Consider the following 25,269-nt stretch of genomic DNA (forward strand, 5'->3'; position numbering starts at 1 on the left):
ATTCAGCAACATAATTTTAACACAATAGTGAAACTACAATTTCTTTCCCGTTTGGACCAAAGAAGAAGAAGTCTTCAAAATGGAATAAAAGGCTGTAGAAAGTCTGGCTTTTTTCCAGAAATTCTAGAAAATAGGTGATGGCCTTTATAGGCTTAGGCCTTTATTGTACTTTATTGTATGTCCTATGAAACAAATCCAAAGCTACAATTTAAATTTTAGGTGCCTGAAGTCTTTACACACTATTGTACAATTTCAATAAAACCTTTAGAGTAATTAACTGTCTTGATGTTGGTTAACTTGGAGGCACCAGATAAATCCATGAAGCAACTTAGCTTGTTTGTTAGTATTTTTCATTTTCAAAGTTGATATTTGGTGGCCACCAAGGCTATCTCGGCTTGTTATTATACAGGATATGAGAGTGGGGTTAGTGTACAAACTCACCATTAAATGGTCATTGATCACCATCAACTCAATGTATTTGGTCTCATCCTCTACACTTCGCATCAAATGTGGAACCTGAGAGAAAAACACTTTGTTTGTTTGATTCTGCAAACTGATGGTTGGACATCTTTTCATAATTTCCTGAAGCATCTAACAGAATGCTTCTAACAGCGTGCACCATGAGCACAGTTATCAGCTGGGTTCGTGTGCATCACCAATAAATAATAGAAACACAAATGTTCTAGAGATGAGCATCGCAAGGTGTGTCTCTGCTCTACATTCCAGGGATAAGAGCAGCTCTCCGGGTGAAGAGACGGACAGCTGTAGACTTCTAAGCAAGTCTAAGAAAAGATGAAGCTGGAGTAGCCTCTTCTTATGCAGTAAATATTTTATGAAAAAAGGGGTAAAGAGAGGGGCAGAGAGCTGCTGCGATGGAGAGTAGAGAAGAACATTCATATAAAGCATTCAGGTGGAAAGAAACCAAAGCAAAACTAACAGTCTGCTTTGCACTTCCAAAAACACAAATAACATGAGTTCCTCAGCGTGATCCTGCTGATGATGACGTTTTTCTGACCTGTCTCTTGTTTCTTCTGTGCACAACTTTTGACCAGGGAAATGGTGGACTGGGGAATGGTGGCTCTGGAAGATCACCTAGAAAACAATAACCATTTTATGCCATGTTTGTCTGATTAACAATGCCAAAAAAAAAAAAAAAAGAAGAAGAAAAAAAAGTACTTTTTACATTAGTGATTAAACCCTTAATGTTGCATTTGGCAAGTGAGCATTAAACACATTCAACTGCTCCTCGGTCGTCCTCTTACCATCAAGATGATCAATAAATGACTCCGGTCCTGCAGATTTGTATATCATGTGAATGCGAACTTCCTCCTGAAATACAAAGACAGAGAGAGAGAGAGAGAGAGAGAGAGAGAGAGAACAATGTATTTTATATACTGTTCAAATACTGTGTGTTTCATCACACACATCTGTCCGACAAGCAGACTAAAAAAAAAAAGCTTCATCAGTTCTTCTCTGTATCAAGGTCAAAAGTAAGTGAGAAGCTTATTGTGTTAAACTGCAGTTGTTTCTGCAGTATCTGAAAGCAGGCTCGGTGACCAGCTTTCAGGTTTTGGGTGAGTATAAGTCAACAAAAAGGGCTACAACCCAGCAAGTCTATTTTTGTCACATGTTTGTGAGGATATAAACAGTATTTATTTCTGATGGAGTGAACAAAACAAAATGATTAAACATTTGTGGTTGTGTTCACTCCATCACAAAGAGTTGTGGATTTGTAGCTCAGTCTGTTCAATTACACTCACCCAATATATGTGCACACCCTTAAAACTCACATTTTGATCCATAAAATGTTGAGTTTTATATGGATCTGCACCAAATTGAATATATTGTTGAAATGTCAAATAATGTGAATAACAGATTTTATTTTATTTTATTGTGATTGTATATCTGTTCATTTCTGAGAAATTGACAGAAAGTTAAAAGCTAAATCATGCTATCTTGCAATGGTTAAGGAAGTGAAAAAAAACCTGTATCCACCCCCTTAATCTGAGCCACTCTAAAAATTAAGGATTACCTCCTTGGCCCACACCCCACCCTTTCACAGTGAACTGATACATAAAATGTATGATAAACATTATTGGGTGTTTATGTGGATAATAATAAACACAAATACAGAAGAGATTGCGTTTGCTCAGAGAGAAACGTGCATGAGACAACACTCAACTTTTTCAATAGCCACATGCACTGCCACAAGTGTTTATGCCATGCACACGAATTAATCAAATGATGGGATTGTTGCGGCGGGCAAGAGCATTTACTGTATTTCTTTTGCTCCCTAAACTCCGGAACTCCATACATCCTGGACACCATGTAACAGTTTGTTCAATGTGCAAAGTTGATTTCTTTCTTATTTTCCTTTTTTCTTTATTTTGGCTGCTCCCATTTGCACGTCTGTCCAAGTGCAAATGTGTGTGTGTGTGTGTGTGTGTGTGTGTGTGTGTGTGTGTGTGTGTGTGTGTGTGTGTGTGTGTGTGTGTGTGTGTGTGTGTGTGTGTGTGTGTGTGTGTGTGTGTGTGCCCCTGTATGTGTCTCTCTGCTTGCGATAACATCTAGTATGCAATGCACATTTTGAGGTAACAAAGAAAATAAGGCACCGGTTGCATCCCAGATGTTTCGTATACGCTCAAACTGCTGCAATGAGTTCTCATCTCTCCAAGACACATGCTCACATTGCAATTCTGTGAATGTTGTAATAGGACATGTATTTCTGTACAATCCTGTTATAACGCACATTTTGCATCATGGTGTCATTGTATATGGTCAGCTTTAATGAAAATGTTGAGCTTTCAGAGCATATCCTGATGACAAGACAGAGCCAACAAATTTTGAAATTATTCTAAAATACTGAGTAGGGAAGGCCGTATTCATTACAGTGTAAACAAGACTTGGTGATGACAAGCAGGACTTTCTTATTGTTATTGCATGTGAGAAGGGTCTGGCTGCAGTACGTGCAGTCTGTGCACACTCTGCCTCTGACATTACAGGGTCAAGTGCACGTTCCGCCTAACTTGTAACTACCCCTGACCCCAATCCTAACTTAAAATACAGTATTTTTGACTAAATTAGCACTAACTTTGCAATCAGGAAGCAATTCCACAGTTACATTTCCAAGTTACATTCCAGGAAAATTTTTTTGGAGGTGCACACTATAGTGAACCATGCACTCTTGACCTTACTGCAGCCAGACACTCTTGATCCATGTTCCTGAAGAACACAGTTACACAGGACCAGTGGTGGGCACAGCTAACCAAAACGTTAGCTTCGATAACAGATAATCGGTTAACTGAAAAGTTATCTTTTATAAAGCTAAACCGATAAACCACCCAAAAATTTATCGGAAGCTAGTGTAGCGGGATGAAGGTCCTGGGTCCTGATTGAAAAGGCGTTCCCGCTAGCTTGGCTAACGGGGAATTCCCCATTGGCTGACCTGGTAGAGGAATGGTCTTTAGTGCGAGCCGTCCGGGTCTGATCCCACCGCCGTCCCGGCCACAAAGGTCCTGCGGTCACAATCTGACATCATGAACAGGATGTGGGTAGTCACAGAACATGCTTAAATGCACCTGTGACTTCGGGACAAAGTCAAAAATGGTGGGGAGATATGTAGCTGGATGAAGGTCCCGGGTCCTGATTGAAAAGACGTTCCCGCTAGTGTAGCAGGATGAATGTCCTGCGATCACAATCTGGCGTCACGAAAGGACCTTTGTGGCCGGGACGGCGGTGGGATCGAACCTGTGACGGTAAATTGCACAAACAAGTCAATCCCTGATATAAATGTATAAACAAATATTTTAATACTCTGAAGAACTCTTGATAATTTACAAAAACAAGACAGCCATGAAGACTAATCATTGTAAATGATGTGAAGTTTGTCTGATATCTTGGTTTGATCCATCATTTTTTGTTTGTTTTAAATTGTACCTTTGTTTCTTGTACTATAGAATTATTGATTTCATTCTTTCTTAATACCTATTTTTTCTATTATTTTCATGATCTTGTTTGATTTTTCTTTTTATCTTGCACTAAAATTATACGTTGGTTGTTTGACAGAAAATATGGGGAGCTGACTTGGAAACAAGTGCATTAGTCACTTTTTGTGTTACCCTGTATTTTAATCTATTTTCATTTTTATATTATTATGCGAATAGAAGAAGAAGAAGAAGAAGAAGAAGAAGAAGAAGAAGAAGAAGAAGAAGAAGAAGAAGAAGAAGAAGAAACCACTTCCCTAAACGTGTGACGTCATTTCCTGTTACGCTCTTGTTTTAGTCGGCTGTGATTTTCTGAGTTGGTGGACAGAGGAAAATAATTAAGATGGTCCGAGCTTATTTTAAACTCTGGTGAACTGCTGTAAAAGTAAGGTAATGTAGCCAGTTATAAGTAAAGTTGCTTTGTTTGGCTTTCGTGTCGAGAACCAGCAGGTTGCGTTGATGCTACTAGCTAGAAGTTGGCTAATGAAGATTAGCCTGTCAGCGTAACTGATGCCAAATAGATCTTTCATATTCTGTCTGCTTAACGGCGTCTGTCCTGTATTCACAGTCAGCTGTGCCGTCTCTGTATATATATATAAAACAAAAACAACGCTCTATAGTGACTCTTTACTGTCTCATATCCACTCAGTTTGCTGTGAATTGAGGCCATTGTTTATCAGGGACAGCAGGTACTGGGTCAGCCACTCTGTCAGCTACAGGGGGATTGTACATGACACAGTTTTCTTGCAGCGATTCAGTAATAACGGGGACAGTTGAAGAGACATTTACACTTGATATTCTGTATAGTGACAGTTTTGCCTCTGTATGCCACCACAATGGAGTTGAAAATAAACACTGTACTTGTACCCCACAGAGGTTCCAGAGATTAAAAAAAACCCCCAAAAAAAAAAACATTGCATTAACAAATTAGGAATTAAAACTTTTTTAAACACAGTCCCTCCATGTTCTGATACCAAAAGTAATTGGACATACTAAATATAAGAATTGTTGTTACTACAATTCATAGCTTTTACAGACTGTTTTCTTTTCTTTTAACAAGTCAAGTGGATGGATACATGAGCATTACCAAATCACTCAGAATGTCTTGGATTTCATGTACATAAATCATTAAGAAATATAAACAGTACTCCATCATAAATCTGTTTGAGCTGGGAGTTCTCAAAAACTGATTATGCAAGAAGGAGATGAGTGAGGAAGTCCAGCTAAAACACCCAGGATAACTGAAGGTAATGTCACCACCTCTGACTGTGATTAGGGAAACTGTCTCTGTCGCAACATTACTAACAGCGTCACATTGGAGTGAAACAGAATGATGATCATACAAGAAAATATATCTAGACTTGAGTCCCCCATGTGCCTTCTAGCATACTGTAGCTGAAATTTCATGTCTTTTTAAGAAAATCCATCTCTGTTCCACTTAGGGTTGGGTATTGACAACCGGTTCTTTTCAAGAATCGTTAAGATATCCACTGATGTCAATAGCCTTTTTGCTTAACGATTCCCTTATCTTTCCTTCAGAGCGGCTGTTGTTTTTGAGAGTGGTTATCGGGAATTGATCATTTCTCTACGTTGATTGAGCGGGTCTGCATTCATCTGCTTCTGCAGCTCTGCTTGAAGCAATGAAGCAGTGCTCCAACCCACTGCTTCTTGGTTCTGCTTCGCTGCTCTCCAGAAGCGGCAAGTCCGCTTCTTAACCCCAGTCAAAGCCATTTAAAGATGTCAATCGTGAGTCACCTTTGTGTGGATTAAGGTCACTAACTTTGTCTTGTCTTGTTGCCAGCAAGAAACGAGAATCGTCCTCCATTCCATTCTGTTTGCACAGCTTCCAACGCTGTCAAGTTAGAGTCCAGTTGGAATTAATAACTTCAAAGTGAATCACCATTTTAAATTAAATGAAATCTCTTTCCAAACATTGTAATACAAACAATAAACTACAATTGACCAAAAAGGGTTTTTTAGTATATGTTGTTAACACATTGCGAGTCTTTAGCTGTTATTAGTTTAACCACAGCGAGGACACTCGCAGAGTTTTAAAGAAGAGTAAAAATGTCTTTGTAAAGCTCACTACAGGTGTGCTGCCATCACTGCACTTTGAAACACAGAGAGATGACGACGACTGTTTTTTCAAGTCTGAGCTGCTGCACAAAACAGCGGATGAATAGCTCACAGCATCAAATACTAAAAGCGGGCAATGTGGCCGTTTCATCTGAACCCCCAACCTCCCCCTCACTACGGGCCAGTTTTAATGCCATGTGATCTACCCACGGTATCTTTGTGATCAATATATTGGGCACTCTTGATTTATGGCCTCTGAAAATGGAGGGACTATGAATAAAATAGTTGTAATTCAAAATCGCTAGTTACATTTTTGTCAAACCCCTTGAATTAAAAAGTGGAGACTGTTTCATTTCAACTCCACTGTAGTGGTGTAGAGAAACAAATTAAAAAAAATAATTACAGTCCAAGTACTTGTGGGCCTGACTGTATGTGCAAGACGTTCTTCCAGAATGTGGTGTACTCAGTTAAGCGTGTTGTTTTTCCTATTTGTTACATTGTCTTTCATTTTACTGACCAGTCACTCCTCTCTGTCTGTGTGCCTCCTTTTATCTGTTGATGCAGGAGCTATTTTTGTTGGCCTCGACAACCATGTCGTGCCGTGACATCCACGCCACCAATGCCTTTGCTTTCATCATTGCCTTCATTTCTGTGGGAGGGATTTTCGTGGCAGCAGTAATCCCACAGTGGCGCGTAACAAGACTCATCACCTTTAATCGCAATGCCAAGAATGTTAGTGTGTATGACGGGCTGTGGTCAAAATGTGTGAAACAGGATGGCTACTCAGGATGTTACCACTATGATACAGAGGTATTACTGTCAGAAGTCAGAATGTTGTGCAGGAAGAGAAACATTCACTTTGTAAATGTCTTACATGCTTTCACTTTTCCAGTGGTATGCTAATGTGGACCAACTGGATTTGCGGCTCCTGCAGTTCTGCCTGCCTATGGGTCTGATGTTTGGTTCTCTAGCCTTACTGCTGTGCATGGCTGGAATGTGTAAGACCTGCTGCTGTTCTGACAAGCCGGAACCAGACATTAAGACCATCCGTTGCCTGGTCAATAGTGCAGGCTGCCATCTTGTGGCTGGGGTGTTTTTGTTCCTGGGAGGAGCAATTGCTCTAGCCCCCTCAGTGTGGTTCCTGTTTCGCACCAAGGAGATGAATATCAGATACGACAACATTTTCTCTGTTGGGTTTGCTGTGTATGTATCCATAGGCTGCTCTGGAGGACTGATGCTTGCTGCTCTGTTGATGTTCATGTGGTACTGTATGTGTAAGAAATTGCCGTCACCTTTTTGGTTGCCTCTGCCCTCCATACCTACCTCAGTGTCCACCCAGCCTCTCACTGCTAATGGATATCCTTCCCCTGTCTGTGGCCCTCTGCCGCTCCCACCACAGACCTATGCTCCTGCTGTGATTGACACTCACCCATATCTGCCCTCCCAAGGCTACATGCCAGGTGTGGCAGCCCCTGTCCCATCACAGGTGTACATGTCTCAGATGTCAGCTCCAGATGGGTATGGGTCAGAGGTAGGGGGTGCCCAGGCGTATACCTACACTTCTTCTCAGAGCTACGCTCCCTCACAGAGCTATGCTCCTTCTCAGAGCTATGCTCCCTCGCATAGTTATGCTCCTTCTCAGAGCTATGCATCCAGCTATACAGGTCACCGCTACTCCTCCCGCTCACGGATGTCTGCCCTAGAGATCGACATTCCTGTGCTCACACAGGAACAATAACGGAGTCTGATGGGGATCAAGCAGTAGTATGGGTTTCATCACTGGTCACTTAATGGAGAATGACAGAAGGAAGTTACTGATCTGCCATCTGCAGCCTGTAGAGGGACAGATTCAGCTGTTTATTCATTCCAGTCTATATTCTAAAATTGAATATAGAAAAAAGATCCCTGGAGGGAGTATGGTTCACATTTTTGTTTCCCAGCAATAAATAAATAAATACTGGAAAGACCACCACTGTTATACTGTTTAGAGTGGTAAGACTGGAAAATGAACATTTTGTAGCAGTCAGAAATATATTTATATACTGACCTGAATTAACCGGTTGTGAAGTCATACTTACTTGTTTCACCAGCCTGAAGGAACCTTAAACACGAAAGCTTCAAAAGGACCAACTTACTGGCTGTACCGTTTCAGCTTTTCAAAGGTGGTGGAATGACTTTTCTACTGTAAATTAAACTAATCCCGAACACTGGCTGCCAAAATACAGAAAGGTGGTAAAGTAATAAAAGTATTTTGTTACATTTTTATATTTGACAAATCGTGCACACAAAAATTATTTTTGGGTTAATGGCTTTTTATACATAAGTCTTAACTGCTGAAAGTAACACCATTTACTTTAAGCTTAGTTTTCAGCCTTGCATCCAAATCCTCAGTATGTACTAATGCCAGTGAGAAATATATTATTCAGCAGTTACTATAGTACATGGAGTACAGTTTTTGTATGTACTACACAACCTCCAGCTCACCTGTCCTTTGACCTGAATGCTTACAGTGCTGCCAAAAAGTTGTGTACCCTCGCATTTTTACACATTTGAGTTTTGTAATGGCATAAAATGTCATATATAACTAAATACAAAAAATTCAAACTTGCTTATATTAAAATTCTCAAGACCCATTCGATGACTTGGAAATGTTCATGTGCAGTGGCTTGCAAAAGTATTCAGGCCCTTGGTATTTCACACATTTTAATTTGTTTATGGTGTTTCAAATACAAAAAGTTAATCAGGCTTCTCAATATAAAATTTTTTAAAATTATCTTCCTTAAAGTCAAACTGAAAACAAATCTCTACAACTCGATATATATAAATTAATTAAAAATATAAAAGCCAAGATGATGGGTTGCATAAGTAATCAGCCGCTACTGAAATTTTACTGTTTTGACAACTATCTACTCCACACAGATTTACCATAGTGACAGTGTTTGTGCTTCTTCATAACGGATGTAAATAAAGTCCAAGACATATTCAGTGACTTGGAAATGTCCATGTATCCATCTCCTGACTTGTCTGAAGAAAACTGGCAATTAAACGGATTATTTACAGGTATTATACCAAAAGGGCTGATTACTTATGCAACCCATCATCTTAGCTTTTATATTTTTAATTAATTTATATCAAGTTGTAGAGATTTATTTTCAGTTTGTTTAAGGAAGATAATTTTAGAAATTTTTATTTTGATAAGCCTGATTTACTTTTTGTATTTGAAATGCCATAAACAAATTAACGTGTGAAATACCAAGGGGCTGAATACTTTTGCAAGCCACTGTAATCATCCTCTGATTATCTAAAGAAAACCTGCTGTAAAAGGCACACCATTATTTTGGCTTGTTTTCACTGTGAATTTAAAGGGCAGTCATTTTAGACATTTTAATATAAAGGAAGCTTGTATTATTAATTTAATGTCACTACAAAATTCAAATGTGTAAAAGGGTATATAAATATTTTGGCAGCACTGTACAGCTGATGCATTATGCACATACCCAAGCATGCCATGAAAATCTCTATTTTGCAAAGACAGACTGTTTTTAAATGGTTTCTGACAGGTAATGTATATTTGGACAGTGTCACGACCCCTTGTGCGCCACTACCATTTTCATGAATGTTCACTGTCTTTCAATTTTCCCATGAAGTTCTTTGGTTACCAGGATCTAGCTGTCTCATAGGATAGCGTAGTGTAGTCTGTTTGCACCCTGTGAAAGTAGTAGATTATCTGGGTACTGCTCAACTACTACTAAATGCATACTTAGTATTTGGATACCCTACAGATTGTAACATACTGCTTTTTGCCAACCATATTGTGAGCTAGTATGTGTATTGAATGTAGCGCAAGTGTTCCTTAATGCAAAACGATTAACCGACCTGCCTTTTTGTTTCCTGTGTGTCTTTATGTACCTTGAATTGTTGTAGTCACTGTACCCTCTGCAGAGCAGCTTTTTTGTTTTTTGTTTAGCTGCACTAAAACGTTTGATCTCAATATCGTGCCAGGTTAAGTGATTCTTATAACCTTGAGTATTGTCTGAAAGTTCTGACCTCTGATATGTTGCTTGTAACTGTTACTGTTTACATTGTAATGATTTATGTTGAAAGAAGAACTTTAAAATGAGTAGGTTATTTAATTTTAATATTAGGATTATGATACTAACAGTTGATTGAAGATTTAGAATTTTATTTTCCTTTTTTTTTTCTCTTCAATGCAGTGAACCTCTGTTCCCTCAATAGAACAAATGGTTGGGATGCACCAGTCAGAATTTTACTCTGAAATGAGGCTAGTGAACTCAGGCTAGTGACCAATCCATAGCCTCATAACTTACTAGGTGTAACTGAGTGAAATCAATCCACCCTGTGTAAGAGAGCATGAAGCTGTAACTACACATCAGTTCATAACTACAGATATTCATGCATAAAATCATTTTCCCCATCATTTGTGTGGGGACAGCATACTGCAGGATTGAGCAGTTTTGTGATTATATCATCCAAGGAGACTTTGACACGCAACAGCAAAGTGAGATGGAACTCATCAGCTCTTAAAGTAGACCTGCATTGAAATAAATGCAGTCAGATCTTTGGACCAAAAAATGACATATTTACGCATAAGATCCTTCTGAATGTAGTAAAGTAAATCTGCAAGTCCAGATCTGTCATTCAATGGAGAAATCATTTAAAAATGACAAATTTACAGCTAAAATTTAGCCCTCAGCAAAACTGTCATCACATCCGGGACGCTGCCGAGACGTCAGGGAAAAGGCCCTATCCCAGCATGCATTGCGCGCCAACTGTAATTTGTGGATTTACGTCAGTTTGCATCTGCACCGTTTTCTTGTCTTATACGGAAGGATCTACTGTTTTTAAAACTTCATATTGTCTTGCGGCATTGTTTGGTGAGTACACATTTCTTTTATTTGTGCTTGAAAATTATTTTGGGGGACTTTTTCATATGCCCGTTTGAGTGGTGTCGCATTGAAAATCTACTGTCTTTCGCCTCCGGCGTTACCGCCGCGGGGTACGGAGGCAGGACCTGCAAAGAATCCAAGTCATTAAAAAGATATAAACCTCTCTCAGCGGCCACAGCTCTGCGACTCCGATTACCGAGACGTGTGGCACTGCGGAAAGTCTGTCCTTGCAGCAACAGGTGTCACCGGCCGCTCAGCATCAAAACAGCGAGCGTAGTCTCTGGAATTTTGCCAAGTTGGCTGCACCTCCATTCAGTAGACAGGGACATGGTGCCGGCTGCACAGCAGACACGGGGGCGATGTGAGTGGCCCACTTCGGCGTTTACCGAGCACGCAGACTCAGTAAGCGCAGCGGAGGCAGAGAGCGAGGCGTCAGGGAAGAACATCGCCCGCTGTCAATGTCGCCGCTGATCTGAGCATGCAGAGCTGTATCTCACATTCATTGCAGCTTACTTTTGGATGCTGAAACCAGGATGTGTATAACAGTAACATTACTAACAGATAAAATCAATTTCAATGCCGGATCGGACTGAAGGCGGGAGCGCTCCGTCTTCTGCCGGACGTCACTGCAATGACCTGGATGTACAAACAGTTTTCGCTGAGGGCCAAATTTTAGCTGCAAATTTGTCATTTTTAAATGAAGATTTCTCCGCTGAATTACAAATATGGGCTTGCAGATTTACTTTACTGCATTCATAAGGGTCTTATAAATACATATCAGCTATTTCTTTCTGAGATCTGACCACATTTATTTCAATGCAGGTCTACTTTAAGTAGAGAACCTGCTCTGCCAACTCATATAAGTGAATATTTTGCAGGGGGAATTGCCGCCACAGCAGCACAAACACTGTTTTATAACAGCCCCTAAGGAACAGGAGCTAATGTGGACATTTGGCTGAAACCTGAGCTGCTTCCCGGAAACAACAGTGATCCAGTTTATTGGATTGGTGCATCCCTAATAAACTGCAGACAAAATACTGGATCAGTAGATTAAAAAAAAGGATTATCTGAATAATCTTTAAATAATCCTACAGTGCTTCTGAATATTTGCTAAATGGCCTGAAAAAATTATTCATTTGCAAAATATCAGATTCCAGTGTCAGTTTGTCTTGTGTCAAACTCGTATACTTATATTCTTCACTAGTGAAGTTACTGGAGATGTGAGAATGATTAAGAAACCCTGTGCACTGTTCCACTAATTATTAGTTTTGTGTCATTTCCTTGAAATGAACATCAATAAATGTAACATTTCTATCTACAGGAAAAATGAGTCAAATGTGTTTTTCATATATATGTATATATCAATTTTATATTTGATTTTATTGAGGTCAGTTTTTTCACCTGCTAATACAAGACACGGAACCCAAGACCAATACACAACAAATCATGTAATATTTCTAACTGCCACATTTGCCTGGCCAAACTTTATGTCTAAATTCACAAACATTAAACTCCATCTTATTTTTCTCTTTTCACGCATTTGTAAAATACAGTATCTCAGCTACAAAAACAATCACCAACCGTGATTGGTTGCCGAACCTTGGTCCAAATCACCCAGGTTGGATCATGATTAATGATATTTGATCCTAACATATTCTGATTGTTCAACATTGATTCTGATCACTCATCTTTGATCATTATTACCAATGTTATGGTTTTCATTGATGTTTGTCTCTGTCTCTCCCAAATGGGATCAAAGGCAAGGATCCACCTTTTGGTCCTTATATCTTTAATGTGGCAGGCTCGGTATTAAAGTGCCACCCGTTGATCTCAGTGGACACCAAAGTATAATAAACTTCTTGATCCAAGGTCTACCTTTCCACCAGATTTCATTAATATCCATCGATGTCCATTGATCACGCGGGTGTTTGTGGAAGGCTTCTTGCTTGCCTCTACTGGTGGTTGGCTCTTACTGCGGTATTGTATCACTTCCTGGGCCGGAGCACAGCGGTGTTTTGCTGTATCTGTTAGCTGTTTAATCTGCGCAGTTAGATTGATCTAGTTAACTAGATAATGATTTGTTTCACTGTAATCTTCACGTGCCTTAACTAAAGCACTCCCTCTGCTGAATCACCTCTAAATTATTTACACATTATTCACTTTGTGTGTTTTTAGGAATCCGCTAGCTTAGCGCAGCTACTAGCTCTTAGCCGATTTAGCATAGCGGCTTCTCCTGTCTCTCCTGCACTTTTCTGCTCTGTGTGTGAAATGTTTAGTTATTCCTCGGCCTCCTTTAGCAGTAATGGTACTTGTAATAAGTGTAGCTTATTCGTAGCTTTGGAGGCCAGACTGGGCGAATTGGAGACTCGGCTCCGCACCGTGGAAAATTCTACAGCTAGCCAGGCCCCTGTAGTCGGTGCGGACCAAGGTAGCTTAGCCGCCGTTAGTTCCCTTCCAGCAGATCCCAAGCAGCCGGGAAAGCAGGCCGACTGGGTGACTGTGAGGAGGAAGCGTAGCTCTAAACAGAAGCCCCGTGTACACAGCCAACCCGTTCACATTTCTAACCGTTTTTCCCCACTCGGCGACACACCCACCGAGGATCAAACTCTGGTTATTGGCGACTGTTTTGAGAAATGTGAAGTTAGCGACACCAGCAGCAATAGTCAATTGTCTTCCGGGGGCCAGAGCAGGCGACATTGAAGGAAATTTGAAACTGCTGGCTAAGGCTAAGCGTAAATTTGGTAAGATTGTAATTCACGTCGGCAGTAATGACACCCGGTTACGCCAATCGGAGGTCACTAAAATTAACATTGAATTGGTGTGTAACTTTGCAAAAACAATTTCGGACTCTGTAGTTTTCTCTGGGCCCCTCCCCAATCGGACTGGGAGTGACATGTTTAGCTGCATGTTCTCCTTGAATTGCTGGCTGTCTGAGTGGTGTCCAAAAAATGAGGTGGGCTTCATAGATAATTGGCAAAGCTTCTGGGGAAAACCTGGTCTTGTTAGGAGAGACGGCATCCATCCCACTTTGGATGGAGCAGCTCTCATTTCTAGAAATCTGGCCAATTTTCTTAAATCCTCCAAACCGTGACTATCCAGGGTTGGACCAGGAAGCAGAGTTGTAGTCTTACACACCTCTCTACAGCTTCTCTCCCCCTGCCATCCCCTCATTACCCCATCCCCGTAGAGACGGTGCCTGCTCCCAGACCACCAATAACCAGCAAAAATCTATTTAAGCATAAAAATTCAAAAAGAAAAAATAATATAGCACCTTCAACTGCACCACAGACTAAAACAGTTAAATGTGGTCTATTAAACATTAGATCTCTCTCTTCTAAGTCCCTGTTAGTAAATGATATAATAATTGATCAACATATTGATTTATTCTGCCTCACAGAAACCTGGTTACAGCAGGATGAATATGTTAGTTTAAATGAGTCAACACCCCCGAGTCACACTAACTGCCAGAATGCTCATAGCACGGGCCGAGGCGGAGGATTAGCAGCAATCTTCCATTCCAGCTTATTAATTAATCAAAAACCCAGACAGAGCTTTAATTCATTTGAAAGCTTGACTCTTAGTCTTGTCCATCCAAATTGGAAGTCCCAAAACCTGGTCGTTACTGTGAGTTTCTATGTGAATTTTCAGACCTTTTGTCTGACTTAGTGCTTAGCTCAGATAAGATAATTATAGTGGGCGATTTTAACATCCACACAGATGCTGAGAATGACAGCCTCAACACTGCATTTAATCTATTATTAGACTCAATTGGCTTTGCTCAAAATGTAAATGAGTCCACCCACCACTTTAATCATATTTTAGATCTTGTTCTGACTTATGGTATGGAAATTGAAGACTTAACAGTATTCCCTGAAAACTCCCTTCTGTCTGATCATTTCTTAATAACATTTACATTTACTCTGATGGACTACCCAGCAGTGGGGAATAAGTTTCATTACATTAGAAGTCTTTCAGAAAGCGCTGTAACTAGGTTTAAGGATATGATTCCTTCTTTATGTTCTCTAATGCCATATACCAACACAGTGCAGAGTAGCTACCTAAACTCTGTAAGTGAGATAGAGTATCTCGTCAATAGTTTTACATCCTCATTGAAGACAACTTTGGATGCTGTAGCTCCTCTGAAAAAGAGAGCTTTAAATCAGAAGTGCCTGACTCCGTGGTATAACTCACAAACTCGCAGCTTAAAGCAGATAACCCGTAAGTTGGAGAGGAAATGGCATCTCACTAATTTAGAAGATCTTCACTTAGCCTGGAAAAAGAGTCTGTTGCTCTATAAAAAAAGCCCTCCATAAAGCTAGGACATCTTACTACTCATCACTAATTGAAGAAAATAAGAACAACCCCAGGTTTCTTTTCAATCAATCAATCAATTTTTTTTAATATAGCGCCAAATCACAACAAACAGTTGCCCCAAGGCGCTTTATATTGTAAGGCAAGGCCATACAATAATTATGTAAAACCCCAACGGTCAAAACGACCCCCTGTGAGCAAGCACTTGGCTACAGTGGGAAGGAAAAACTCCATTTTAACAGGAAGAAACCTCCAGCAGAACCAGGCTCAGGGAGGGGCAGTCTTCTGCTGGGACTGGTTGGGGCTGAGGGAGAGAACCAGGAAAAAGACATGCAGTGGAGGGGAGCAGAGATTGATCACTAATGATTAAAAGCAGAGTGGTGCATACAGAGCAAAAAGAGAAAGAAACAGTGCATCATGGGAACCCCCCAGCAGTCTACGTCTATAGCAGCATAACTAAGGGATGGGTCAGGGTCACCCGATCCAGCCCTAACTATAAGCTTTAGCAAAAAGGAAAGTTTTAAGCCTAATCTTAAAAGTAGAGAGGGTGTCTGTCTCCCTGATCTGAATTGGGAGCTGGTTCCACAGGAGAGGAGCCTGAAAGCTGAAGGCTCTGCCTCCCATTCTACTCTTACAAACCCTAGGAACTACAAGTAAGCCTGCAGTCTGAGAGCGAAGCGCTCTATTGGGGTGATGTGGTACTACGAGGTCCCTAAGATAAGATGGGACCTGATTATTCAAAACCTTATAAGTAAGAAGAAGAATTTTAAATTCTATTCTAGAATTAACAGGAAGCCAATGAAGAGAGGCCAATATGGGTGAGATATGCTCTCTCCTTCTAGTCCCCGTTAGTACTCTAGCTGCAGCATTTTGAATTAACTGAAGGCTTTTTAGGGAACTTTTAGGACAACCTGATAATAATGAATTACAGTAGTCCAGCCTGGAGGAAATAAATGCATGAATTAGTTTTTCAGCATCACTCTGAGACAAGACCTTTCTAATTTTAGAGATATTGCGTAAATGCAAAAAAGCAGTCCTACATATTTGTTTAATATGTGCTTTGAATGACATATCCTGATCAAAAATGACTCCAAGATTTCTCACAGTGTTACTACAGGTCAGGGTAATGCCATCCAGAGTAAGGATCTGGTTAGACACCATGTTTCTAAGATTTGTGGGGCCAAGTACAATAACTTCAGTTTTATCTGAGTTTAAAAGCAGGAAATTAGAGGTCATCCATGTCTTTATGTCTGTAAGACAATCCTGCAGTTTAGCTAATTGGTGTGTGTCCTCTGGCTTCATGGATAGATAAAGCTGGGTATCATCTGCGTAACAATGAAAATTTAAGCAATACCGTCTAATAATACTGCCTAAGGGAAGCATGTATAAAGTGAATAAAATTGGTCCTATGGCATGCTCTAATCTCTGTAATAAAATTTTATGGTCAACAGTATCAAAAGCAGCACTGAGGTCTAACAGAACAAGCACAGAGATGAGTCCACTGTCCGAGGCCTTAAGAAGATCATTTGTAACCTTCACTAATGCTGTTTCTGTACTATGATGAATTCTAAAACCTGACTGAAACTCTTCAAATAGACCATTCCTCTGCAGATGATCAGTTAGCTGTTTTACAACTACCCTTTCAAGAATTTTTGAGAGAAAAGGAAGGTTGGAGATTGGCCTATAATTAGCTAAGATAGCTGGGTCAAGTGATGGCTTTTTAAGTAATGGTTTAATTACTGCCACCTTAAAAGCCTGTGGTACATAGCCAACTAACAAAGATAGATTGATCATATTTAAGATCGAAGCATTAAATAATGGTAGGGCTTCCTTGAGCAGCCTGGTAGGAATGGGGTCTAATAAACATGTTCATGGTTTGGATGAAGTAACTAATGAAATAACTCAGACAGAACAATCGGAGAGAAATAGTCTAACCAAATACCGGCATCACTGAAAGCAGCCAAAGATAACGATACGTCTTTGGGATGGTTATGAGTAATTTTTTCTCTAATAGTTAAAATTTTGTTAGCAAAGAAAGTCATGAAGTCATTACTAGTTAAAGTTAATGGAATACTCAGCTCAATAGAGCTCTGACTCTTTGTCAGCCTGGCTACAGTGCTGAAAAGAAACCTGGGGTTGTTCTTATTTTCTTCAATTAGTGATGAGTAGAAAGATGTCCTAGCTTTACGGAGGGCTTTTTTATAGAGCAACAGACTCTTTTTCCAGGCTAAGTGAAGATCTTCTAAATTAGTGAGACGCCATTTCCTCTCCAACTTACGGGTTATCTGCTTTAAGCTTCGAGTTTGTGAGTTATACCACGGAGTCAGGCACTTCTGATTTAAAGCTCTCTTTTTCAGAGGAGCTACAGCATCCAAAGTTGTCTTCAATGAGGATGTAAAACTATTGACGAGATACTCTATCTCACTTACAGAGTTTAGGTAGCTACTCTGCACTGTGTTGGTATATGGCATTAGAGAACATAAAGAAGGAATCATATCCTTAAACCTAGTTACAGCGCTTTCTGAAAGACTTCTAGTGTAATGAAACTTATTCCCCACTGCTGGGTAGTCCATCAGAGTAAATGTAAATGTTATTAAGAAATGATCAGACAGAAGGGAGTTTTCAGGGAATACTGTTAAGTCTTCTATTTCCATACCATAAGTCAGAACAAGATCTAAGATATGATTAAAGTGGTGGGTGGACTCATTTACATTTTGAGCAAAGCCAATAGAGTCTAATAATAGATTAAATGCAGTGTTGAGGCTGTCATTCTCAGCATCTGTGTGGATGTTAAAATCGCCCACTATAATTATCTTATCTGAGCTAAGCACTAAGTCAGACAAAAGGTCTGAAAATTCACAGAGAAACTCACAGTAACGACCAGGTGGACGATAGATAATAACAAATAAAACTGGTTTTTGGGACTTCCAATTTGGATGGACAAGACTAAGAGTCAAGCTTTCAAATGAATTAAAGCTCTGTCTGGGTTTTTGATTAATTAATAAGCTGGAATGGAAGATTGTTGCTAATCCTCCTCCCCGGCCCGTGCTACGAGCATTCTGACAGTTAGTGTGACTCGGGGGTGTTGACTCATTTAAACTAACATATTCATCCTGCTGTAACCAGGTTTCTGTAAGGCAGAATAAATCAATATGTTGATCAATTATTATATCATTTACCAACAGGGACTTAGAAGAGAGAGATCTAATGTTTAATAGACCACATTTAACTGTTTTAGTCTGTGGTGCAGTTGAAGGTGCTATATTATTTTTTCTTTTTGAATTTTTATGCTTAAATAGATTTTTGCTGGTTAATGGTGGTCTGGGAGCAGACACCGTCTCTACGGGGATGGGGTAATGAGGGGATGGCAGGGGGAGAGAAGCTGCAGAGAGGTGTGTAAGACTACAACTCTGCTTCCTGGTCCCAACCCTGGATAGTCACGGTTTGGAGGATTTAAGAAAATTGGCCAGATTTCTAGAAATGAGAGCTGCTCCATCCAAAGTGAGATGGATGCCGTCTCTCCTAACAAGACCAGGTTTTCCCCAGAAGCTTTGCCAATTATCTATGAAGCCCACCTCATTTTTGGGACACCACTCAGACAGCCAGCAATTCAAGGAGAACATGCGGCTAAGCATGTCACTCCTGGTCCGATTGGGGAGGGGCCCAGAGAAAACTACAGAGTCCGACATTGTTTTTGCAAAGTTACACACCGATTTAATGTTAATTTTAGTGACCTCCGATTGGCGTAACCGGGTGTCATTACTGCCGACGTGAATTACAATCTTACCAAATTTACGCTTAGCCTTAGCCAGCAGTTTCAAATTTCCTTCAATGTCGCCTGCTCTGGCCCCCGGAAGACAATTGACTATGGTTGCTGGTGTCGTTAACTTCACATTTCTCAAAACAGAGTCGCCAATAACCAGAGTTTGATCCTCGGCGGGTGTGTCGTCGAGTGGGGAAAAACGGTAGCCAGGCTGACAAAGAGTCAGAGCTCTATTGAGCCGAGTATTCCTTTAACTTTAACAAGTAATGACTTCATGACTTTCTTTGCTAATAAAATTTTAACTATTAGAGAAAAAATTACTCATAACCATCCCAAAGACGTATCGTTATCTTTGGCTGCTTTCAGTGATGCCGGTATTTGGTTAGACTCTTTCTCTCCAATTGTTCTGTCTGAGTTATTTTCATTAGTTACTTCCTCCAAACCATCAACATGTCTATTAGACCCCATTCCTACCAGGCTGCTCAAGGAAGCCCTACCATTAATTAATGTTTCGATCTTAAATATGATCAATCTATCTTTATTAGTTGGCTATGTACCACAGGCTTTTAAGGTGGCAGTAATTAAACCATTACTTAAAAAGCCATCACTTGACCAGCTATCTTAGCTAATTATAGGCCAATCTCCAACCTTCCTTTTCTCTCAAAAATTTTTGAAAGGGTAGTTGTAAAACAGCTAACTGATCATCTGCAGAGGAATGGTCTATTTGAAGAGTTTTAGTCAGGTTTTAGAATTCATCATAGTACAGAAACAGCATTAGTGAAGGTTACAAATGATCTTCTTATTACAGAGATTAGAGCATGCCATAGGTATTAAAGGCACTGCGCTGCGGTGGTTTGAATCATATTTATCTAATAGATTACAATTTGTTCATGTAAATGCGGAATCTTCTTCACAGACTAAGGTTAATTATGGAGTTCCACAAGGTTCTGTGCTAGGACCAATTTTATTCACTTTATACATGTTTCCCTTAGGCAGTATTATTAGACGGCATTGCTTAAATTTTCATTGTTACGCAGATGATACCCAGCTTTATCTATCCATGAAGCCAGAGGACACACACCAATTAGCTAAACTGCAGGATTGTCTTACAGACATAAAGACATGGATGACCTCTAATTTCCTGCTTTTAAACTCAGATAAAACTGAAGTTATTGTACTTGGCCCCACAAATCTTAGAAACATGGTGTCTAACCAGATCCTTACTCTGGATGGCATTACCCTGACCTCTAGTAATACTGTGAGAAATCTTGGAGTCATTTTTGATCAGGATATGTCATTCAATGCGCATATTAAACAAATATGTAGGACTGTTTTTTTTGCATTTGCTCAATATCTCTAAAATTAAAAAGGTCTTGTCTCAGAGTGATGCTGAAAAACTAATTCATGCATTTATTTCCTCTAGGCTGGACTATTGTAATTCATTATTATCACGTTGTCCTAAAAGTTCCCTGAAAAGCCTTCAGTTAATTCAAAATGCTGCAGCTAGAGTACTGACAGGGACTAGAAGGAGAGAGCATATCTCACCCATATTGGCCTCTCTTCATTGGCTTCCTGTTAATTCTAGAATAGAATTTAAAATTCTTCTTCTTACTTATAAGGTTTTGAATAATCAGGTCCCATCTTATCTTAGGGACCTCATAGTACCATATCACCCCAATAGAGCGCTTCGCTCTCAGACTGCAGGCTTACTTGTAGTTCCTAGGGTTTGTAAGAGTAGAATGGGAGGCAGAGCCTTCAGCTTTCAGGCTCCTCTCCTGTGGAACCAGCTCCCAATTCAGATCAGGGAGACAGACACCCTCTCTACTTTTAAGATTAGGCTTAAAACTTTCCTTTTTGCTAAAGCTTATAGTTAGGGCTGGATCAGGTGACCCTGAACCATCCCTTAGTTATGCTGCTATAGACTTAGACTGCTGGGGGGTTCCCATGATGCACTGAGTGTTTCTTTCTCTTTTTGCTCTGTATGCACCACTCTGCATTTAATCATTAGTGATTGATCTCTGCTCCCCTCCACAGCATGTCTTTTTCCTGGTTCTCTCCCTCAGCCCCAACCAGTCCCAGCAGAAGACTGCCCCTCCCTGAGCCTGGTTCTGCTGGAGGTTTCTTCCTGTTAAAAGGGAGTTTTTCCTTCCCACTGTTGCCAAGTGCTTGCTCACAGGGGGTCGTTTTGACCGTTGGGGTTTTTCCGTAATTATTGTATGGCCTTGCCTTACAATATAAGGCGCCTTGGGGCAACTGTTTGTTGTGATTTGGCGCTATATAAATAAAATTGATTTGATTTTATGGTATCTTCTGGATAACTTAACTAACAGACAAATAACCAAAAAAACAAACAGAAACCGTACCTCTGGTGAAAGTAAAAATACTCACTTTAATTTCCCACAGTTCAGCATTTCAAAACAAACAGTTACAATCAGGAAAAGGCATAAGGCATCTTCATTTTAAAGTAGCTGATCAATAACCCGCTGCAGAATAAAGTGGATATGTCCTATCTGGATGGCTGAGAACCTTCATTGAGGGATTTCAATATTTAATTGATTATCAAAATAGTTTAATGTTATTTTTCTGTCAGTGGACTAACTGCTGGTTTCAGCTCTTTGAGGAAATATTAACCAATCTAAATGTGTTCAAAGGGAAACCAAAAACATCAGCTTTCATGGAGGCATCCACATTTAATTTATTTTGAAAGGACAGTGGTCACGACATTCCCCTTTCAAGTAAGATTTTTTTGTTGTTGTTGGTTTGTTAAGAAGATGCATTTCTTTGTTCCCCTGATCAGCACTATCCAGTCAGACACAACATGTACAGTCAGCAGGGTGTGTGCAGTGACGGAGGTTATGGGCGTAGACACAGCTGGCTTTCATAAGTCAGGCTACAAAGAAATGGGGGAGGAGCCTGGGTTGCTATGGGCAATGGTACCTCAGACACAGGCTGCTGGCTCATGAATATAAAATATAAAACACAGAGGGGTGATGCATTCTGAATGTGCCAATTAACTGGGTCGACTTTAGTAACATGAGTTTGGTTTAAGGCCAAAGGGATTACCGCACCACTCTTTTTTTTTTATCTCATCCAATCTGTCCCACAGCACCCCCACATCCCAAATTTGGCACCTTATTCATCCCCCCACCAAACAACCAGCCACCAGTTCTAAACCACCAGACTTCCTCACTGCTTCATCCCCCATCACTCATCTCTTTATCACATCTCCTCCCAGCATCCCCTCATCCTGACCCTCCAGGTCACATCCTCATCAAGGATCTGAAGCCTACAGCGAGAAAAAAAAAAGAACACCAGCAAAGAACATTGGAAGACAGGGCATTAGGGAATGCTTCCCAGTGATGTTGAGAGGCTTTGTCTTAGACCTTGCAAAACATGAAGGAAAGAAGTGTTAGGATGTAGCCGCAGGGCCTCTGATGTGGAGCTGGGGTTGGGAAGGTGTCAAAACAAAACAAAAAAAGACTAAATATATGGTGTTTTCTGCATATGTAAGCCAGCATCACACATCCCCACTCGAATATTCTGCATGCACAGAAAAACACTCAGGAGTAAGATTTATTAGACATGTACAAGTGGGGAAGTTGATATTCAACACCTGTGAGGTTTATGCTGTGAAATATGACTCAGTGTCTGCTTACGTGCATATTTACAGAGCGTGGTCGATTAGACAGTGATACCTTTAAAAAAAAACTGTTTCATCTGCACAAGGTGACAAAAGAAGCTTCTTCAGGACACAAAGTAAACATCCACCTTAACTTCCTTTGCTTTGGCAGAACAAACAGTACAGATGGATTTACCATATGGCAAGAAAAGGAACCATACTGGCCTCTCTCAACACCCTCCCTTTCATATATATATATATATATATATATATATATATATATATATACATAGTAGTGTTCAGAATAATAGTAGTGCTATGTGACTAAAAAGATTAATCCAGGTTTTGAGTATATTTCTTATTGTTACATGGGAAACAAGGTACCAGTAGATTCAGTAGATTCTCACAAATCCAACAAGACCAAGCATTCATGATATGCACACTCTTAAGGCTATGAAAATGGGCTATTAGTTAAAAAAAAAAGTAGAAAAGGGGGTGTTCACAATAATAGTAGCATCTGCTGTTGACGCTACAAACTCAAAACTATTATGTTAAAACTGCTTAATTAGCAATCCTGTGAATCACTAAACTAGTATTTAGTTGTATAACCACAGTTTTTCATGATTTCTTCACATCTGCAAGGCATTCATTTTGTTGATTTGGAACCAAGCTTTTGCTGGTTTACTAGTGTGCTTGGGGTCATTGTCTTGTTGAAACACCCATTTCAAGGGCATGTTCTCTTCAGCATAAGGCAACATGACCTCTTCAAGTATTCTGACATATCCAAACTGATCCATGATACCTGGTATGCGATATATAGGCCCAACACCATAGTAGGAGAAACATGCCCATATCATGATGCTTGCACCACCATGCTTCACTGTCTTCACTGTGAACTGTTGGCGTGAATTCAGAGTTTGGGGGTTGTCTCACAAACTGTCTGCGGCTCTTGGACCCAAAAAGAACAATTTTACTCTCAGTCCACAAAATATTCCTCCATTTCTCTTTAGGCCAGTTGATGTGTTCTTTGGCAAATTGTAACCTCTTCTGCATGTCTTTTATTTAACAGAGGGACTTTGTGGGGGATTCTTGCAAATAAATTAGCTTCACACAGGCGTCTTCTAACTGTCACAGCACTTACAGGTAACTCCAGACTGTCTTTGATCATCCTGGAGCTGATCAGTGGGTGAACCTTTGCCATTCTGGTTATTCTTCTATCCATTTTGATGGTTGTTTTCCATTTTCTTCCACGGGTCTCTTTTTTTTTGTCCATTTTAAAGCATTGGAGATCATTGTAGATGAACAGCCTATAATTTTTTGCACCTGCGTATAAGTTTTCCCCTCTCCAATCAACTTTTTAATCAAACTACGCTGTTCTTCAATCAATTTTATTTATATAGTGCCAAATCACAACAAACAGTTGCCCCAAGGCGCTTTATATTGTAAGGCAAGGCCATACAATAATTACGGAAAAACCCCAACGGTCAAAACGACCCCCTGTGAGCAAGCACTTGGCAACAGTGGGAAGGAAAAACTCCCTTTTAACAGGAAGAAACCTCCAGCAAAACCAGGCTCAGGGAGGGGCAGTTTTCTGCTGGGACTGGTTGGGGCTGAGGGAGAGAACCAGGAAAAAGACATGCTGTGGAGGGGAGCAGAGATCAATCACTAATGATTAAATGCAGAGTGGTGCATACAGAGCAAAAAGAGAAAGAAACACTCAGTGCATCATGGGAACCCCCCAACAGTCTAAGTCTATAGCAGCATAACTAAGGGATGGTTCAGGGTCACCTGATCCAGCCCTAACTATAAGCTTGAGCAAAAAGGAAAGTTTTAAGCCTAATCTTAAAAGTAGAGAGGGTGTCTGTCTCCCTGATCTGAATTGGGAGCTGGTTCCACAGGAGAGGAGCCTGAAAGCTGAAGGCTCTGCCTCCCATTCTACTCTTACAAACCCTAGGAACTACAAGTAAGCCTGCAGTCTGAGAGCGAAGCGCTCTATTGGGGTGATATGGTACTAAGAGGTCCCTAAGATAAGATGGGACCTGATTATTCAAAACCTTATAAGTAAGAAAAAGAATTTTAAATTCTATTCTAGAATTAACAGGAAGCCAATGAAGAGAGGCCAATATGGGTGAGATATGCTCTCTCCTTCTAGTCCCTGCCAGCACTCTAGCTAGCAAAATGACTCCAAGATTTCTCACAGTATTACTAGAGGTCAGGGTAATGCCATCCAGAGTAAGGATCTGGTTAGACACCATGTTTCTAAGATTTGTGGGGCCAAGTACAATAACTTCAGTTTTATCTGAGTTTAAACGCAGGAAATTAGAGGTCATCCATGTCTTTATGTCTGTAAGACAATCCTGCAGTTTGGCTAATTGGTGTGTGTCCTCTGGCTTCATGGATAGATAAAGCTGGGTATCATCTGCGTAACAATGAAAATTTAAGCAATGCCGTCTAATAATACTGCCTAAGGGAAACATGTATAAAGTGAATAAAATTGGTCCTAGCACAGAACCTTGTGGAACTCCATAATTAACCTTAGTCTGTGAAGAAGATTCCCCATTTACATGAACAAATTGTAATCTATTAGATAAATATGATTCAAACCACCAC

The 25,269-nt window shown here is 40.2% G+C and overlaps 2 protein-coding genes and 2 long non-coding RNA genes across 5 annotated transcripts in view; 2 read left to right on the forward strand and 2 right to left on the reverse strand.

Annotated features, from left to right (window-relative positions):
• The window catches only part of adam22 (ADAM metallopeptidase domain 22), a 250,775-nt gene that overhangs the window by 79,004 nt on the left and 146,502 nt on the right, over positions 1–25,269 (reverse strand). Inside the window, exons 7-9 of the mRNA XM_034174816.1 lie at positions 1,263–1,329; positions 1,016–1,092; positions 442–516 (exon numbers count right to left, since the gene is read on the reverse strand). Coding sequence (XP_034030707.1) covers positions 442–516; positions 1,016–1,092; positions 1,263–1,329 — 219 coding nt within the window. The remainder of the gene's footprint in view (positions 1–441; positions 517–1,015; positions 1,093–1,262; positions 1,330–25,269) is intronic.
• On the forward strand, positions 4,248–7,854 carry LOC117514386 (claudin-12-like). 2 transcript variants are annotated; one of them, XM_034174817.1, is made up of 3 exons: positions 4,248–4,373; positions 6,624–6,869; positions 6,952–7,854. In XM_034174817.1, the coding sequence occupies exons 2-3, from the start codon at positions 6,651–6,653 to the stop codon at positions 7,795–7,797; spliced, it is 1,065 nt and encodes a 354-aa protein (XP_034030708.1). In that variant the 5' UTR covers positions 4,248–4,373; positions 6,624–6,650; the 3' UTR covers positions 7,798–7,854. The 2 variants fall into 2 exon arrangements, with proteins under 2 accessions (XP_034030708.1, XP_034030709.1); XM_034174818.1 differs by having other exon boundaries at positions 4,248–4,368.
• LOC117514389 lies at positions 10,262–11,875 on the reverse strand. Its single transcript, XR_004561874.1, has 2 exons — positions 11,795–11,875; positions 10,262–10,599 (listed from the first exon to the last, which is right to left on the reverse strand). It is a non-coding gene; the product is annotated as an uncharacterized LOC117514389 (long non-coding RNA).
• On the forward strand, positions 10,546–12,289 carry LOC117514388. Its single transcript, XR_004561873.1, has 2 exons — positions 10,546–10,605; positions 11,801–12,289. It is a non-coding gene; the product is annotated as an uncharacterized LOC117514388 (long non-coding RNA).

The sequence above is a fragment of the Thalassophryne amazonica genome, chromosome 7, assembly GCF_902500255.1.
Source record: "Thalassophryne amazonica chromosome 7, fThaAma1.1, whole genome shotgun sequence".
NCBI classification, from domain to species: Eukaryota; Metazoa; Chordata; class Actinopteri; order Batrachoidiformes; family Batrachoididae; genus Thalassophryne; species Thalassophryne amazonica.